At 44.2% G+C, this 17,159-nt stretch overlaps 1 protein-coding gene across 3 annotated transcripts in view; it reads left to right on the top strand.

Annotated features, from left to right (window-relative positions):
- ARMC8 (armadillo repeat containing 8) overlaps positions 1-14,602 on the top strand; it is a 106,292-nt gene extending 91,690 nt beyond the window's left edge. For all 3 annotated transcript variants that reach the window (XM_078432309.2, XM_078432310.2, XM_078432308.2), the window contains 4 exons: positions 3,153-3,248; positions 8,338-8,410; positions 9,774-9,867; positions 13,879-14,602. In XM_078432309.2, the coding sequence (XP_078288435.1) occupies positions 3,153-3,248; positions 8,338-8,410; positions 9,774-9,867; positions 13,879-13,912 (297 nt within the window). In that variant the 3' untranslated portion in view covers positions 13,913-14,602. The remainder of the gene's footprint in view (positions 1-3,152; positions 3,249-8,337; positions 8,411-9,773; positions 9,868-13,878) is intronic.
- Positions 14,603-17,159: the final 2,557 nt, after the last annotated feature.

Below are 17,159 nucleotides of genomic sequence, written 5' to 3'. Positions count from 1 at the left end.
GAGACTGTCTTTATTCCATTCGATAGTCTTTCCTGCTTTGTCAGAGATTAGTTGCCCATATATTTGTGGGTCCATTTCTGGGTTCTCTATTCTATTACATTGATCTGAGTGTCTGTTCTTGTACCAGTACCATACTGCCTTGATGATTACAAAAAGCTATTGTATTTTTAATATAGTGGTGTGAACAAGTAGAATTTGAAATTCTAAAAACAGTACCATTTATAGTAGCTCAGAAACCATGATATACTTATGTATAAATCTCACCAAATATGTGCAGGATCTCTATGCTGAAAACTTGAAAACACTGATAATGAAAAAAATTAAATACCTAAATAAATGGAGAGGTACACCATATTAAAATGTCATTATGTCTTATTCTTGACATATTTTGTTGGATTCAATTTACTGAAATTTGGTAAGAAATGCTTCACATCTATATTCACGAGAGATAATGCTGTATAGCTTGTGATGTCTTTATCTGATGTTAATCTTGATATTTGATTATTGGGGGAATGCTTGCCTCAGGGAATGAGGTGAAGGCATTCCCTCTTCAGTTTTTGTAAGGAATTTGTGACGAATTAGTATTCTTTCTTTCTTAAATTTTGGTGGAATATACCAGTGAAGCCATCTGGAACATGGTATTTCTTTTGTGGAAACGTGTTTAGCTAAATTCTATTTCTTTTACAGAAGGAGGAATATTCGTGTTACCGATTTCTTCTTGAGTGAGCTTTGGTATTTTGCGTCCTTCAAGAATTTGTCCGTTTCATCTTTTTCAAATTTATTAACATAAAGTATTTCATAATATTCTCTTATCTTTTTAACGTCTGTAGTATTCTTTGCATTTTGTCTCCCCTTTTGTTCTTTTAGTTGGTGATTCCTTTGTTGCTGTTCAGTCTGGCTAAAGGTTTATCAACTTAATTGATCTTTTCAGAGAAGAAGCTTTTGATTTCATTGATTTTTCCCCTCTATTTTCTCTATTTCAGGGGTTGGCAAACTTTTTTTTTTTTTTTTTTTTTTTGGCAAACTTTTTCTACAAAGGTCAGGGTAGATATCTTAAGTTTTGCAGGTCATCCAGTCAGCTGTGCTGTTCTAACCTGAAAGCAGCTATAGACAATATGTAAGCAAGTAGACATGGTTATTTTCCAAGAACATTCTGTTGGCCAAACAGGGAGTGGGTTGGATTTGGCCGGCAGGCTGTAATTTGCCAGTCCCTGCTCCATATCATTAATCTCCCGTTGTTCACACGAGTGTGTGTGTGTGCCGTGTGCACATGGACATCTGTGTAGCTTTCCTCTCTGCTCCCTAGCTTCCAGGTTAAATTGTTGGGCCCAAGAACTAATTGATCCTTTTAAGACTGTTACAGTGGGGGTTGTGTGGGCTTCAAAACAGACCTGTAGCTCACTCTGCCATGCTGTCCAAGCCTGAGTATGCATGGGTGTATTCGTGCACTCCAAGAAGGGGAATCACTTGCCTATCTTGCTGAACTAGTCTATTCTGAGAAATATTTCGTGAAATCCCCCTTATATTTGTCTTAGTGGGTAAGAGAGGGGTAGGTAGTTCTTGCCTAGATAAGGCTAAAGGTGTTTGTCATTCCCTCCTTTTCCTGGGAATACCTAGGTCATGAAGCCTTTTAAATTGTGATCCATGGTTAAGAGTCCAAACCTATTTATCCCCTTCCCGTCCCCTCAGTCCTAAGAAATTCAAGGGTATTGTGCCTGCCAAGATTGTTGACAGGCTCACATGTTCCAGCTCACTTTGAAATCTGACATCCTCCTCAGAGCATCTCTCACTTAGTTCTGGAGCATATCAACATTCTCTCAGTCATGGCTTTCGTGCCCTGGAATAGACCTCAGTGCCTGCTCAAGCCTTGAATTACAAATTGCATTTTCTATGTGTCTTGTATCCCAGAGGCAAACTTTTTTTTCCTTTTTTTTTTTTTTTTTTTTTCAAACCTCAGGACTCACTCCCTAATCTAAGAAGAATAAGATCACACACTCTTTATAGCTGAGGCTTTAGGCCATAGTAAGAAAACAGTCTCCTCAATTAGCTGTAATCTTCAAGCTTAATTAGCTTAAGTCTGCCAGAAGAAAGGTTAGAGTTGGAGAAAAGTATTTGAATTTAGACCCTATTTGCACTTCTCATCGCTTTGTTTGAGTGGTTCTTCACTGTGCTCCAGGACTCACTGTCACTTCCTCCATGAAGCCTTCCCTGACTGTTGAAGTATCAAGCAAGCGCATGTCATGCTTTCTCGGTTCCATTTTTCCTCTGTCACATCACAGTGAGATGTAATTGTGTGACGGCTTCAAAGTCAGGTAGTGTGTGTTATTCCTGTCTTACCTGATGCCCTGCAGAGTGCACGCACATTGTAGGTGCTCAGTAAGTGTTTGTTGAATTGCAGATACTGACACTGACTGGCTCAGTATCCTTTCCACAGTTCTCTCACCTTTGCCTAACCCTTGCCTCCTGCTGGTCTGGCTGTGAGACTCCCAGCAGCTGACAGAAAGTCCCTTCCTCCACTGCCATTGTGGTGATTATCCTCAGGTTACCGTGACCTGCCAGCTGGCACAGGCTCCCTCCAGTCTCGTTAGGCCAACCTGGACTAAGCTCCTTCACACATTTTCCTTACCTTTCTGTTCCTCTAGCCAGGTTTTTAAAAGTCAAGAGGTCCTAAATGCACGTGTCTAGTGGACAGGATCCAGGCCCTCACCCAGAAGGTCATGGGCTTGGGAGCAGGTAGCACTTGGAGTGGGCGGGCAGGAGGGAGGTTGCAACACCTGTGACACTGCCACCAAAGAGACCACTTTTTTGAAGAAACCTCATTGGGTTAGCAATAGGAGTTTGTTTCAGGAATGAAATTTTCAAGAAAATGGTAACAGTTTTATATGAGAGCATGAACTATAAGACATGGCTGCCTTTGCCCAGTGATGGCTTATGCCCCAAAAGAAACTAATGAGATATTTGGGTTCTCTTTTGCCTAAGGTAGACTTTCCTTAGGTGTGGTTACTTCATTGGCGATGGTGTCAGGAGAGAAGAGATGAGAGTGGGACCTGTGAGCGTCTGTGTACTTCAGGTGGGAAATTGCCTGGGCTCTTGAGAGCTTGCCTCTGGGACTGCAGAGCTTTCCTGATCACCAGCCCTTTGTTCTTTTCCAGACACTGTGCATCCTAGCCAACATAGCAGATGGGACAACAGCAAAAGAACTCATTATGACCAATGATGACATCCTGCAGAAAATCAAGTATTACATGGTAGGCCTTTGTCCCTTTCACTGCTCCACGGTAGCTTCATCAGAAGGCAGGGACTATAGCATTGTTAGTGCAAAACAAATGGTGCAGAGATTAAAAAAAAGAAGAGACTACTCTGTAACAGATTTAAGGAGCTCTCTTTCATCCTGAAGAAAAAGAGACTGGAAGGCCTTGAAGCTTGTGCTGTTTGGCAGTATTACCACCCATCCATCACCCCACTCCCCACCCTCGTTGTCTCCTGATTGCCTCCTTATTCAGTGAGGACTTGGGCTCTTGGATTTCCTTCAGTGCCCCGAAACCCCTGTCTTACCTCTCAAGGCTTCTGTCTGATGTGTGTGAGCTCTTAAGCCTCCAGCACCTGTGGCACTTGTTCTTTGACCTGTTTGCTTGCAAACGCAATCTGCTACCTACTTCCAAACACGTCGGTCACCTATTGCCACAGCCATCCCGTGGATCTTGTCATCAGCAGAAACTGCCCATTGCCAAAATCTGACAGTCTTTTCATTCTGTCAGTGTCTCCTAACAAAACCCTAACTGTGGGTGAACCTGTCTTCTCTTTGCCTGCCTGTCAGAGTCCACAGCTGCAGAGAAAGGCATAGAACCAGGCTGATTGGTTTCATGTTAATTTCACATTTTACAACCACCCTCCCCCACCCCCACCATGGGTACTCAGCAGTGTCTACTACCCCTCTGATTCTCCAGCAAGCTGACACCTCTCATGCAAAATGGGTTCTTACCTTCTTGTTCTTTAAACCTCACCTTTTCTCTCCCTCATCACTCATAGTGATGACTTCACCTTCTGTTCTATTATGAGAATAGAGGCCAGAATCCCTTAGTGGCTCCCTGTTAACGCCTTGAATAACATCCATACCCACCTTGTGATGGCCTGTGAAGTCCTGCATGATCTGACTCATCCATATCCCCAGCTCCTCTCATTTCCCTCTTTGCTTTGTTCATTACACTGACCTCCTTCTGTTCCTTAAAAAGGCCATGCATGTTCCTTCCTACCTTGGGACGTTTGCACATGCTGGCTCTGCTCTGCCTGGAACACTTTTCTTCGCACTCTGGTGTGCCTTCTAACCTCTCAGATCTGAGCTCAACTGACACATCTTGTGGGCTCTTATCCATGTGGGTTACATTTTGTTACCTTCAGAGCACTTAGCTGAATTACAGTGATACATAAAGTGTTTGTGTCCCTCATAAGCTCCATGAAGGCAAGAACTAGGTCAGTCTTGTGTACATTTTCGTATCTATCACCTTGGACGATGCCTGGCCTTTAGTATGTGCTCAGTAAATATTTGTTGAATGAAGCAGTAATGCTTCAACCAGGAATTCCCTTATCTTTCCAATACCAGATCCACATAGTATCTCTAATCTTTTCAAAGTTTTTCTTGATTTCCCATATCCACCAAGGTATACCTGTTCATAGCCATCTTTGTAAAAGTATCTTCTATGCACGCTAACTCCTTCTTCACCTCTAAAATTCACTCTACTTCATCTGGCCTTTACTTCATCGCTCAACTAAAACTGCTCTGCTTAAGGTTACCAATGACCTCCATGTTGCCAAATCCAAAGTTTTCTCTCCTAATCTCACCTCACGTACAGTAGCCTTCAACACAGCTGACCATTTCCTCTTGGAAACATTCTTTTCTTATGTGTTCCATGACAGTATCCCTCCTTGCTTAGCCCTGGACTCTTCTTTTCTCTCCTACATGCTCTCCTGAGACCTGTGGTCTTCATTACACAGTGGCATTTCCTAGGGAGCTTTCAAAGATTGTAGCCTTGTCCCTTTCCTTTCAAGCTTCTGATTTAATAGGTCTGGGTTGTGGCCTGGGCATCAGGGTTTTCGAAAGTTCCCCAGGTGGTTCTTATGTATAGCTGTGGTTGAAAACCCCTGGTTTAGGGGGATCTCATCCACTCCCATGGCTTTTACCATGCTCTCTATGCTTTTTTTGGTTTCTGAGCTCTGGTCTAGTTTTGATAAATGGAATAGGCATTTATAGTATTTACATTTTCCATATTATCCAACAATATAAAATACAAACAAAGTAATGGTTACTGGCCTTCAAAAGCTATGACAACAAGCTTTCCTGATGGTGCCTGCAGCTCTGCAAACGCTAGTTCTTTTCTTAATGTGGACAGGGGGTAGAGGAGGGTCACATGGAGGATATACCTCCAGACTTGTTTTCTGAACTCTGGACTCATATATCCTGCCTACTCTACATCTCCATGTGCCTGTCTGATGCTTCCTGAAGGTGATGTTTAAAGATGAATTCTTGGGGCACCTGGGTGATTTGGTTGGCTAAGCATTCAACATTGGCTCAGGTCATCATCTCACAGTTTGTGGGTTCGAGCCCTGTGTCTGGGTCTGTACTGACAGCTCAGAGCCTGGAGCCTACTTTGGATTCTGTGTCCCTCTCTCTCTGCCCCTCCCCGACTCACACTCTGTCTCTCTCTCTCTCAAAAAATAAACATTAAAAAAAATAAAAATTGGGGTTTTTTTAAATACTCTTATTTTAGAGAGAGAGAGCGTGAGCGAGGGAGGGGCAGAGAGAGGGAGACACAGAATCTGAAGCAGGCTCCACGCTCTGAGCTGTCAGCACAGAGCCCGATGTGGGGCTCGAACGCACAAACCATGAGATCATGACCTGAGCTGAAGCCTGATGCCCAACCAGCTGAGCCACCCAGATGCCCTAGAAATGAATTCTTAAATATCTCCCCTAAACCTAAGTTTCTTCTCTCCTGGTCTTTCCCATCTCAGTACAGTAGCTCTGCCCTGTTCAAACCTGGGAGCCAGTCTTGATTTCTCCAGCTCTTTCACCTCATTAATCCAGTTTTTCAGCAGGTCCTGTCAGTCGTTCCCCCAAAGCAGAATTGGATTCTTTTTGCTTCTTTCTATCACCACTGCCCTCACTCTGGGCCAAGCCATAGCATCTCATGCCTGGTTGACTATAATAGCCTCCTGGACACCTCTGCACGGTCACTCCATTCCCTTCAGCCCAGGTCAGATCTTCACCACCCACTACTTAAATCCTTTGGGAGCTTCCTCCCAACTCAGAATGAAATCTGAAGTCCTTTTTCTGGCCTACAAGGGCCCACAATTTAGCCACGCCCACTTCTCTGAAAGTTGCCCCATTTTGCCTTCTCAGTATGCACAAGCTCTGTAGCTCCTTCTTACCTCAGACCTTTTCAGGAACTTTTCCTTCCTCTTGGTGCCCCTAGGCCCTTGCTCTTGGCATAACTTGTACCTTGCTATCCCTTAAGTCTCTGCTTAAACGTTGCCTCCTGTAGGGTGCCTGGGTGGCTCAGTCAGCTGAGCATTGGACTCTTGATTTCCGCTCGGGTCATGATCTCACAATTCATGGGACTGAGCCCAGCTCAGAGCCTACTTGGGATTCTCTCTCCCCCTTTCTCTGCCCCTCCTCCACTCAACACGCACCTGTGCTTTCTCCTCTCAAAATAAACGTTTAAAACAAAAATCTTGCCTCCTTCAAAGAGATCTCTTCTGTGCTCTCCACCTAAATTCGATTCCCACCCCTTCACCCTGTAGTTTCCTCCATCACAATTTGTTTCCTCAAGAAATATGTATTGAATGAATGAACTTATACATCGTAAACATGTATTTTTGTACAGTATATAATTTCATTTATTCAACAAATACCCATTCAGGTGGGAGCAGATGATAAGTTTTATTATGTTTTGTCTTTGTGGAACCTGAACTGGGTATCTCTTTAAAAGTCTTGGCAGGTATGGGGTGCCTGGGTGGCTTAGTCAGTTAAGTGTCAGACTTCAGTTCAAATCGTGATCTTATAATTTGTGAGTTCGAGCTCTGTGCTGGGCTATGTTCTGACAGCTCAGAGACTGGAGCCTGCTTCAGGTTCTGTGTCTTCCTCTCTCTCTCTCTGCCCCTCCCCCATTCATGATCTCTCTTTCTCAAAAACAAACATTAAAAAAAAGAGAGAGAGAGAGAGAGTACAATTCAAAAGTCTGCACAGGTAAAAAGGAAAAAGAATCACCAGCCATAGAATTGTAGTGAAGAAAGCCACATCCACTTCCTGTCTCTGCGTTGTTGAGGTAACAGCCCTACATGATGAGATAAATCTGTCTGCCTTCAAAAACTGTTGAGTATATTATGCCACTGGTATTTTCCAGATATGCATTTTATTTAAATGTACTGGGGACTTTTTTCTTAATTGATCAATAGGAAAATCATCTGTAATGATTGTTTTACTATTGGGTCCTCTGTCATGTAGGAGAAAGCAGTCTATATGGGTAAATGATCCAACTTTAACAAAAGTGGTTATACTTTCAGTACGTAAAGAAAAATAAGAATTGTGTTTCAGAAGATGAAGAAGCTCCTTAATAGTAGAAACATTAGATGAAGCAAGTAAAGACTCAATCAAGTGTTGTGGGACATCACCCCCACAAATAAGAGTAATTTACTTACTCTTAAGAGTAAGAGTAGTACTCTTAGGAATAAGAGTATTTGGGGCACCTGTGTGGCTTAGGTGGTTGAGTGTCCAACTCTTTATTTTGGCTCAGGTCATGATCTCACAGTTGATGAGTTCACGCCCCACATCCGGCTCCACACTGATAGTGTGGAGCCTACTTGGGATTCTCTCTCCCTCCCTCTCTCTCTCTGCTCCTCCCCTGCTTATGCTCTCTTTCTCTCTCAAAAATAAACTTTAAAACAAAAAAAAGTAATTTGAATTAGATCATCAGTAGCCAAATACAAAAGGCACATTCATCCAATTTATTGACCACTGGAGACCTGAAAGTTTCCTAGTGTAGATAAAAACAGAGAGAGTGATAAATTGTAAACTACCCATAGAGCCCTGGAGGTGTTTTGTTTGGCTTACCAGAGGGTTTCTAAAATCTGAATGTGAATGTCTCTTGGCAAGTCTTCTTCACTCCCCAGTTTACCAGATTTCCTACCATTCTCTGTTGTCTTAAGCCCAACCCATTCACCCACTGCAGTTTGAGAGCCCAAATTCACACTTTTAGCCTATTGGAATTGCTTGTGGTATGTTACAAAAAGTACATCAAGTAAGATTACTTCCATATTGTTTTTTTCTTTTTCTGCATCAAATAGGGTCATTCACATGTCAAACTGCAGCTTGCCGCTATGTTTTGTATATCAAACCTCATATGGAATGAAGAGGAAGGTAAGAGATTGGTGAGATTTGTTCTGAAGAAAATTACGGGAGGGAAAGCAGCAGGTGCCCCTGAGATCCTAGGTGCAGGCCTCATTCAGTGGGTTCCAAGTACCCAGCGGAGTCACCTTGGCATGAGAATTGATGGGACTAGCCTGAGTCAGCTGGACAGCTAACACTGAGCCCCTACCTTGGAATCAACGTTGTAGCGGATTACAGAGGATGGGGGTGGAGGAGCCCTAGAGAAATGAGTGGGGTCCATGCCCTTGAGAAGGCTGAGGAGGAGGTTGGTGGGAGGTACTTGAAGAAGATGAGCGGTGGGCAGATGGGTCTTTCTGTGCAGAGGAGGCACATGTAAGGACCCCAGGCAGATAAGCTTAATGGAGAAGTGGGTGCATTGGTGAGAAAGGAGAAATACATGAGTGCTGAAGCAGCCAGTCTGGAAAGTGGCCTCTGTGGATTGGAGGTTCTCCACCTTGACTGCATATTAGAGTCACCTGAGGATTTTTGCACCAGACCAATTTAATCGGGTGGGGGGGGGGGGCAGATGATAGGCATAAGTATTTTAATTCTCCAGGTGATTCCAATGTCCAGCCAAGGTGGCAGACAGATGTGGAAGAACAGTGGGTCTCAATGCTGTTGGTTGCATAAGAATCACCTGGGGAACTTTTTAAAACGCAGATTTCTGGGCTATACACCAAGAGATTCTGCTTCACTGGGTATAGAGGAGGTCAGTGAATGAGTGAGTCACTGCAGGCTCTTGATGGGGAGGAAAGACTCCAGGAGGAGTATTCTACTCAGCAGCCATGTCTAGAACAGAGTGGAAGGAAGAGAAATTGAATTCAACATGTAGGCCTAGACACCAAGCACCAGGGAAACAAAACTGCCCTCAAGGAGGTCCTAGTCTAGTTGGAAGGGAGGACAGTGCAGTACGAAGTTGGAACTGCCACATGCTAACCACGAGACTGCAGGAAGTGTTGGGAGGTCAGAGCAGGGTGAAAGAGATTAGAAGGGGGAAAACAAGACCTGTTTGAACTAGGAAGAGCCTGGCTTTACATGTCCAGAAAGAGACGAAGATGGGGCCTGATGGCAGAGGGCCTTGTGCCAGGCTGAAGAATCTGACCTTGATGCTATAGTCCTTGGAGACATTACTCGATCAGCAGAATCCAGGATGGACACAGGAAGGAGGGTCAAGGAGCAGAGAGACCAGTTTTTGAGCATCCAAGCATGAGGGGATCCAACTTCACTGGGGACCAGGGGTATGGAAGGATGGGGAGTAAAGGACCCTGGTAAGGCTCTAGATTGTTGATTATACATCAAGGAAAGCAGATGCCTGGGTCGTGTTCCCAGTAACCTGTTAGCTTTAATCTCTTAGGTTCACAAGAACGCCAGGATAAATTACGAGACATGGGCATCGTAGATATTCTACACAAACTGAGTCAGTCACCAGATTCAAACCTTTGTGACAAGTGAGTATCAAAATAAAAGGGCCTTGCTTTGGGGTACGTTGGATTCTTTTATGAAAGGGTCTGGCTTGCTTAGTAATTCACATGGCCAAACTTAAAATCCTTTAGATTCTTGAATTCCCTTCATTTACTGTGAGCCACTGTATGAATTTTGAGTAAGATAAACTAATAATCAGCAAATTTTTTAAAGATTCTCATCTTATTGGGAGTTAACATGAGCCTGGTCCATCTTAGTGGGTATCTGGAGAGGATCCAGAAATCATTCTCTTGACATTAAAATAGAAAGGAAGGCCAATAATAAAAACATCCATTACCTCAAAACCTCATTGAGCACCTGCCTTGTGTCAGCCTGGCCTGGCTGCTGGGAATACAGCAGTGTCCACTGAGGGTTTGCTGTCCTCACAATATACTCAGAGAAGCAAGAATCATAATCAGAGATCTGTGTAACTTCAAAATAGCCGCAAATGTTCTCCCTAGCTGTATACACTCTGCCGCTCATGTTCATTCTCCACACTCTTGGACGTCGCTCACAAGTGCTCCATGGCCTAGCTCTGCCTTTCTCATTCTCTGTGCTCCCTCCGCCCTGTACTCCAGCCACACCTTCCCTGTCACAGTATCACATCTTCATGCGTTTACACATTCTGTTCCATCCGATTTGCTACCCAGTCCACTCTCTGCCTAATTCCCCGTTCCTTTGGCAGAGAATTTTTTTCAATAGTAACCTCTACTGGGTACTGTTTTAGGCCTTGGAGATAATAATGGTGAAGAAAATCGATGAAGTCCTTGCCTTTGTGGAACTTAACATTCTAGTAGAGAAGACGCCACAAACAAATGAATATGTAATATGATAGCAGGTAGTGAGAGGTACTATGAGAAAAACAGCAAGGTGAAGGAATGAAGTATAAAAAAGTTTCTTTTCCTATAGATGGGCCAGTAAAGTCCTCTCTGAGGATGTGACATTTGATCAAAGATCTGGATGAAATAGTCTGCCTGGCAGATGTTGAGAAGCATAGTATTCTAACGGAGGGGACAGTGAGTACAAGGTTGTGAGGCAGGAATGAGGTTGACATGTTCAAGAAACAGCAGGGAGACCAGTGGGACTGCAGATAAATAAATGAGGGCTGGACTGGTAATAAGTGGACTCTGGGAGGCAGCAGGGAGCAAGCAAAAAGCCTTATAGGCCATAGTAAGGACTTTGGATTTTAATCAGAGTTTGATAGAAAGTCATTGGAGAGTTTTGAGCAGAAGAGACCTTACCTGACTTGAATTTGTGCAAGATCACTCTGGTGGCTGCGTAGAGAATCACCTGGGCAAGCAGGGAAGGGAGAGCAGTTCAAGGCTATTGTCATGTAGGTAAGAGATGAGATGAGGATGGTAGTGGTAGAAGTATTGAGAAGTGGTCAGATTCAGGATTTAATCTAAAGATGGAGACAACAGGATTTGCTCATGGATTTAATGTAAGATGTTAAAGAGAGGAAAGGAAAATGCCTAGAGTTTTAGCCTGAACAACAGAATAGGGTGTTGCCATTTACCAAGAAAATGAGGAATACAAGAGAAATTTGGGTTGGGGTAGGGAGAATTGAGAAAATTGGGGTAGGATGCTATATAAAGCACTGAAGCTGGATGAAGTCACCTAAGGAGAGTAAGAGAGAGGAAGACAGTAGGAGGGCTATAAGAACCATGCTGTGGGGCCCTCGAACAGTTAGGGGAAAAGGAAAAAGATCCAGCAAAGGAAACGAAAGAACAACCAGTGAGGCAGACAGAGACCCAGGACAGAAGGTGTCCTGAAAGCAAGGGAAGAGAATGCCCCGACAGTGGCCATTTGTCCTTGAAAACTCCTATCAGGTTGTCCCCTCCTCCAGAAGGTCTTGCCTGATCCATTCTGCACCCTATGCTTTGTCAGGGGACCCTGTCTGCCAGGACCTCCCATAACACCCATAGGATGTACCACACTGTCGTGGCTGTCAGCTTGCTCGTCTGTTCCACTCGAGGGAAAAGGCACTTGCTAATTGCTCCTCAAGTGAATGGCTGTGCCAGACTCTAGAGCACACAGAGCAGATGGGGCCCCTGCCTCCCTGAAGCTTGCCGTCCTGTGAGTCAAAGTAGACAAATCCCCAAATAACTGCAGCTCAAGGCTGCTGCTCGGTGAGTATCACATCAAAGGCGAGTCAAAGTTAGGCACCCGTTGAAGCCTTGATTTGAGCGGTACTTTAAGGACCAGCACCCTTGCCCCCACCTCCACAGCAGTAGTATGGCTGCTGACTCAGATGATAGGCTATCAGCCCGTCTCTCCTGGCTGAGGGCCAGATCATTCCCGGGCTTTCTTTTCTCAGGTTTGTTTAGAAACAAAAATAATTCTGCTTAAAATCATTTCTGGGATGACCTGAAACACTAAAAGAGGCCTCACCAGCAGGATGTACAATAGGTTTTGGCCCTGGCCTACATTGCTTAGACCAGTCTGATGCTGTTTCCCAAATATGTGTGGCACATAAGTTTTCAGCAGTTTTTAAACCCCTTTGAAAGAATCAAGGTCTAAGAAAAAAAAAATCAAGGTCTGGGCTACCTTACCTAGTCCATCTAAGGAACCATGATCTTGCCTCTAAAACATCTGTGAAAGACTTCTTAGATATTAAGAGATAGCAGAAAGATGATAAGGTACGCACTAAGGTCTAATATAACAAACATAGACAGCCCCCGAGAAAGATTCAGAAGGAGTCTGAATTGGCAGTTCTAATTTTAGTCAAAACCCTCATGTGGACGTTCCCACCATGGCACAGACATCTCTCAGCGTCCTTCTATCTTTAAGGCTTTGTGATCCTTTGACTTTCAAACACTTAGAGATGAGGAGCTATTGTCAGCCAGCCCTTTCCACCTCAGGCTCAAAGGGCCTTGGGATTGTGAGGTGAGGTGGATGGTCATTAAGGGGCGGCTTGTGGCATCATTCATCAACTTGTTTCTGTAGGAAAATGACTTTGTAGAACCCAACTGTTTCGTAACTCGGAGACGGTGTATACAGGGCTTCCCATTTTGATGGATTGGACTATTTGCAGTTACTATATTTATAGAGTCTTAGGTAATTGTAAGAGCATCCCTTAGTTTCCACTTAAAAACTGCAGGTCCCTTTACTTAACCAGACACTCCATTTGTGTCGAGCTTACTGCATGCCCAGTCTACCTTGGCTTAATTTCATCAGCTAATTGTAACTAAACATTTTAGCCATTTTTTCCCATAACTTAGAAGGGGGAGACCATTGCTAAAACCTGACTTTGTAATTCCCACAATTGTAGCCTCTTGAGAAACTTTACCAAGTTCATGATTGCAGTAGTAAAGGAGGCCTACCTCAGTCCTAGCTCAAAGGAAGACACTTTAACAAGGATCAGGATGGGTGAGGCCACTGCCCATATCATGTCTCTTCCTCTCCAACTCGCTGCCTTCTTTCCAGCCATCCCACACTGGTCTATACCAGCAGGCATGACAAAAAGAATGAGATGAAACTGTAACCTCCTTCCTCAATTTGAAGGCATTTGAAACCATGAGTCAGCATTGGGTCATGAGCTCTAGGCCCCCCAGGCACCTTCTAATCAGCCCCTGAATATCTTTCCCTGGGTCAGTTTTCCTCCTAGCTTCCCAGAACCCTAAGTGTACCCCCACAGTGTCCTGGAGCACTAGATAAAACCTGCATGGCAATAGGAGAAAGTAAAGAATTCCAGATACGTCACACCTAAATGCCAGTGACCAAGGAAAAGTATAAAATGCCCCTGAGCTGCAACAGGTGTAATGACAAGAGCAGCCCTTTCTAAGAGAACCTCAGGAAGAGGAATGCAGCCAGCCTGGGATTGAAGTTACCCACTGACCGCACATCTCTGCCTCGTATGGTAGTCGCCCAGCTGGGCTCACCCCGCTTCCCTTTGGGGATCTACCTTTTTAGACTCCACGTTACCATCTTTGAGCCACAGGGCTTTTGCCTTCATTCCACTTCTCAGATGATGGCTAACAGGAACTTTGTGATTTCAGGGCAAAGACGGCACTGCAGCAGTACCTGGCGTGACGGGAGCACCCTGGGCACCTGCGAGCATCCCACATCCTTGTTAAAGGAAGTACAGGAACTAGCCTCATTTGATTCCTTCTATTTGCACAAGTCACCTTGGACTGCAGGGAGCTGTTTTGCAAAAGCAATTTGGTAGGCTTAGATCTCAAATTCATCTTGAGAACATTTTTTCGAGGTAGTAATTTCCTCAGAGGACTATTGTGTTTTGTTTTGTTTTGTTTTCTGAGCTACCTGGACTCTTTGTTAGAACAATCAATCATTTTCCTTTGGACCTACAATTTTTTGCCTATGCTGCAGCCACTTTGTGAGTGAGGATGAATGTGTCTCTGCACACATAGGTGTGTGTGCGTGTGTGTGCACGTGGGTCAGAATGAATGGATGTGTGTGTGTGAGGGATACCTCAAATTTTTCTTTTCTTATTTTGTGTGAAAATCTCTTTTCTACAGATTTTCCAGGGTTTAAGCATTGCTTGCTGTATAAAAAACTTTACTGAATTATATACAGTTTGAATGAAATGTTATTTTAAAAACAAAACAATTGTTAAGTGTTCCATAAAGGTTATGTTGAATTTTGGTCAGATGAATATTTGTAAGTAAAAAATATATGCATTTCTGAACCTCAACTTACATAGATTTTCTTTATAAAAAACAAAAACAAAAAAAAACAAAAACAAAAAACAAAAAAAGAAAACAGGTTGGCTGTAGTTGGCCTGAATAACAGGCATGATATATGGTGCTGTGCAAAATAGTAAGCTAGCATCTTACTGCCGTCAATATCAGCAGGTACAGAGCCTCTTTTCAGCCTAATTCAATAAGCTCTCAGGCTTCCAAGTCAGATGGACAGGGTGGAGTGGAGTGAGGCAACAAATTCACAATAGGATTTTTGAACCATCAGGGGGAAATATAGCTACTGATAGTGAAAGCCCAGCCCTGACTCTGGCATGCTACACTTGGCAGGAACTGGGCACCAAGAGCCTCCCGACTGCCCTAAATCCTGTCATCGGTGTAGCGGTATCTGGCAGGATATAGAGCCAGTCGTGGAACCTTATGCTCAAACTAAAGTAGGTCATCACTTCCTGGAAACAAAGTCTGATCACCTTGTGCTTCCTGAAACAGCATATATCACTGTGAAACTAAAGAATGCTCTACAGACTCACCTGTAGAAAGAAGCAAAGAACAGGATAGCTTAGAAAGCTGTTTTTCTCTTAGCTATACTCAGCTAATTCTACTAGTCACTCAGGACTGCTATTCAGTGTGCTTTTGTAAAATGAGATCAAAATTTGAGTAAGAGATGTGGCTGAGATTTTGTCCTGCATGAAGCCCAAAGCACTGAAGTTTGAGCGAGGGAAAGGGACTCTCCCCAGCGGATGGAAGATGGATTCTCTGACAGCGAGTGCTACTTCGCCCTGCTGCAGCCTTTAGTTTGGCACCTGGCTCCAGCTTCTGGGTCAGCTTCAAGGTGAACTCAACAGAGGTTGCTCTTGACTGTTTGGAGGAACAACCAGCCTTCCTTTTCCCTTTGCTAAAAGAAGTTCAGAGGCATTGTGGCCCGGAAGCGAGGTCTGTGACCCAGCCGCTTGTCATGAGTGTGTGCCACTGACAGAGCCCCAAGCCTCCCAGCCACTCCTGATGGGGCTGCTCACACCGCAGCCACCCCATCACCAACCTGCACCTTCCTTGGAGGATTTAAATATGTTTGATTGCAAATGAATGTTTTTAAGTGTATTTAATGCAATTTTTCCTGTTCTCAACATGACCACCCAAGATTCAAACACAGAGATTGCCAAGTTGTTATTTTTTTTCAGAACACCACCGATTTAAAAATCTGTCACAGCAGGGACTTGGGTTTTGTGCGGCCAACGGAGTGTTAATGTGAGAATGCCAGTTTAAAGAAAATCGAGTTTATTGGGAATAAAGCCTTACATAGGTCCACTCGTTGACATTTCTAGTACTGAGAAAATGTCCTTGGTTGGCATTTGCAACACAAAACACTATAGAGTTGGTAAATATAAAGAAACCGATAACGAATTGCTGAGACAATCTTGAACCCAGATAGCATTAGAAAGCTGAAAGCCCAATGAACTAACACTTTCACACTTAAACTCTGTGGATAAATCTTGCCTGTGGCTATAAACAGATGGTCAGAGAAAAAGTGCTTTACTATAATTAACTTTTCTGATTTAAATGAAGGAAAAATGTATTTATTAAAGCTGTTTGCTGCTTTATGCAGGTGCAGTGTTCAGTCGGCAAGAAAGTGGGAGGAATGGGGCGTGGTCTGTGTCTCCACCCGAGTCCTTCACTAAGCTTCTCGCTCTCTCTAATACTGCACTCTGTTTCTCCTTTTGTGCCCTGATTGTAACCCAAAATTTATGAACTAGAAAAGAATGTCCAGTTTAATAAGTTGCATTTTTTTTTTCCTTAAGCACTTTATGCAGAACAATACATGTTCTTCTGGTAGTGTTTGGATAATATGATTTTAACACATGCTAATAAAAGCCAAGAAAAAATCATGGCAACTTCTAAAAAGGAGTCTGTTTTCCAAATGTCTAGAACATTAGGAAACATTAGAAGATACTGTGTACTAGCTTTTGGAACCTATGATTCTTGGTGAGTAAGAGGCCGGGAAGTGACTGTATTTCAGAGCGGGGGCCGGTGCCCTGTGGGAGTTACAGCTACCCTACAGGGGCATCTGCAGCAGGCTGGGAACCCCTCTTCTTGCCTCCTGGAAGCAAGCAGACCCTCTACAGGTGGCCGCTCCCAGCCACCGGGACCTCCCCAGTGCTGTGTCTACTCCTTCCATCCTCTCCTCAGCCACATTTCTACTGCCACCACCCACTGGACTCAGGTCCTGAGCTTGGCAGATGACCAGCCGCGCTCTCTCTGCAGGGATGCCCAGGTGCTCTTTACTTACTGCACACTACCTTCTTTTCCCCATCTCTAAAACATAGAGAAGCATCTCCTATCTCTTGGGCTCCCTAGAAACAGAAAGCCAAGGACATCTACCCTAGAGCTTGGTGGAGGGAGGGTGGTGAGGTGGTTGGCAGGGGAGGGAATTCCCTTGCCACAGGGCAAGCATGGAAGTGAGACCTGGGAAATGGGGGTCTGACCCCAGATTCTGATGGAGAGCCGATGGGGAGAGGTCCCGACACCTTGCCACCTGGGATAGGGGCTGGTGCTGCCCCAGTCCTGCTCCTTTGCAGATTTCTCCTGCTTCCTGGGCAGAGAGGGGTGTGGGGGTTTCCAGCACG

Source organism: Panthera onca, chromosome C2, assembly GCF_046562875.1.
Source record: "Panthera onca isolate mPanOnc1 chromosome C2, mPanOnc1 haplotype 2, whole genome shotgun sequence".
NCBI classification, from domain to species: domain Eukaryota; kingdom Metazoa; phylum Chordata; class Mammalia; order Carnivora; family Felidae; genus Panthera; species Panthera onca.
The sequence above is the reverse complement of the archived record's forward strand: the minus strand, read 5'-3'. Positions and strand labels throughout refer to the sequence as shown.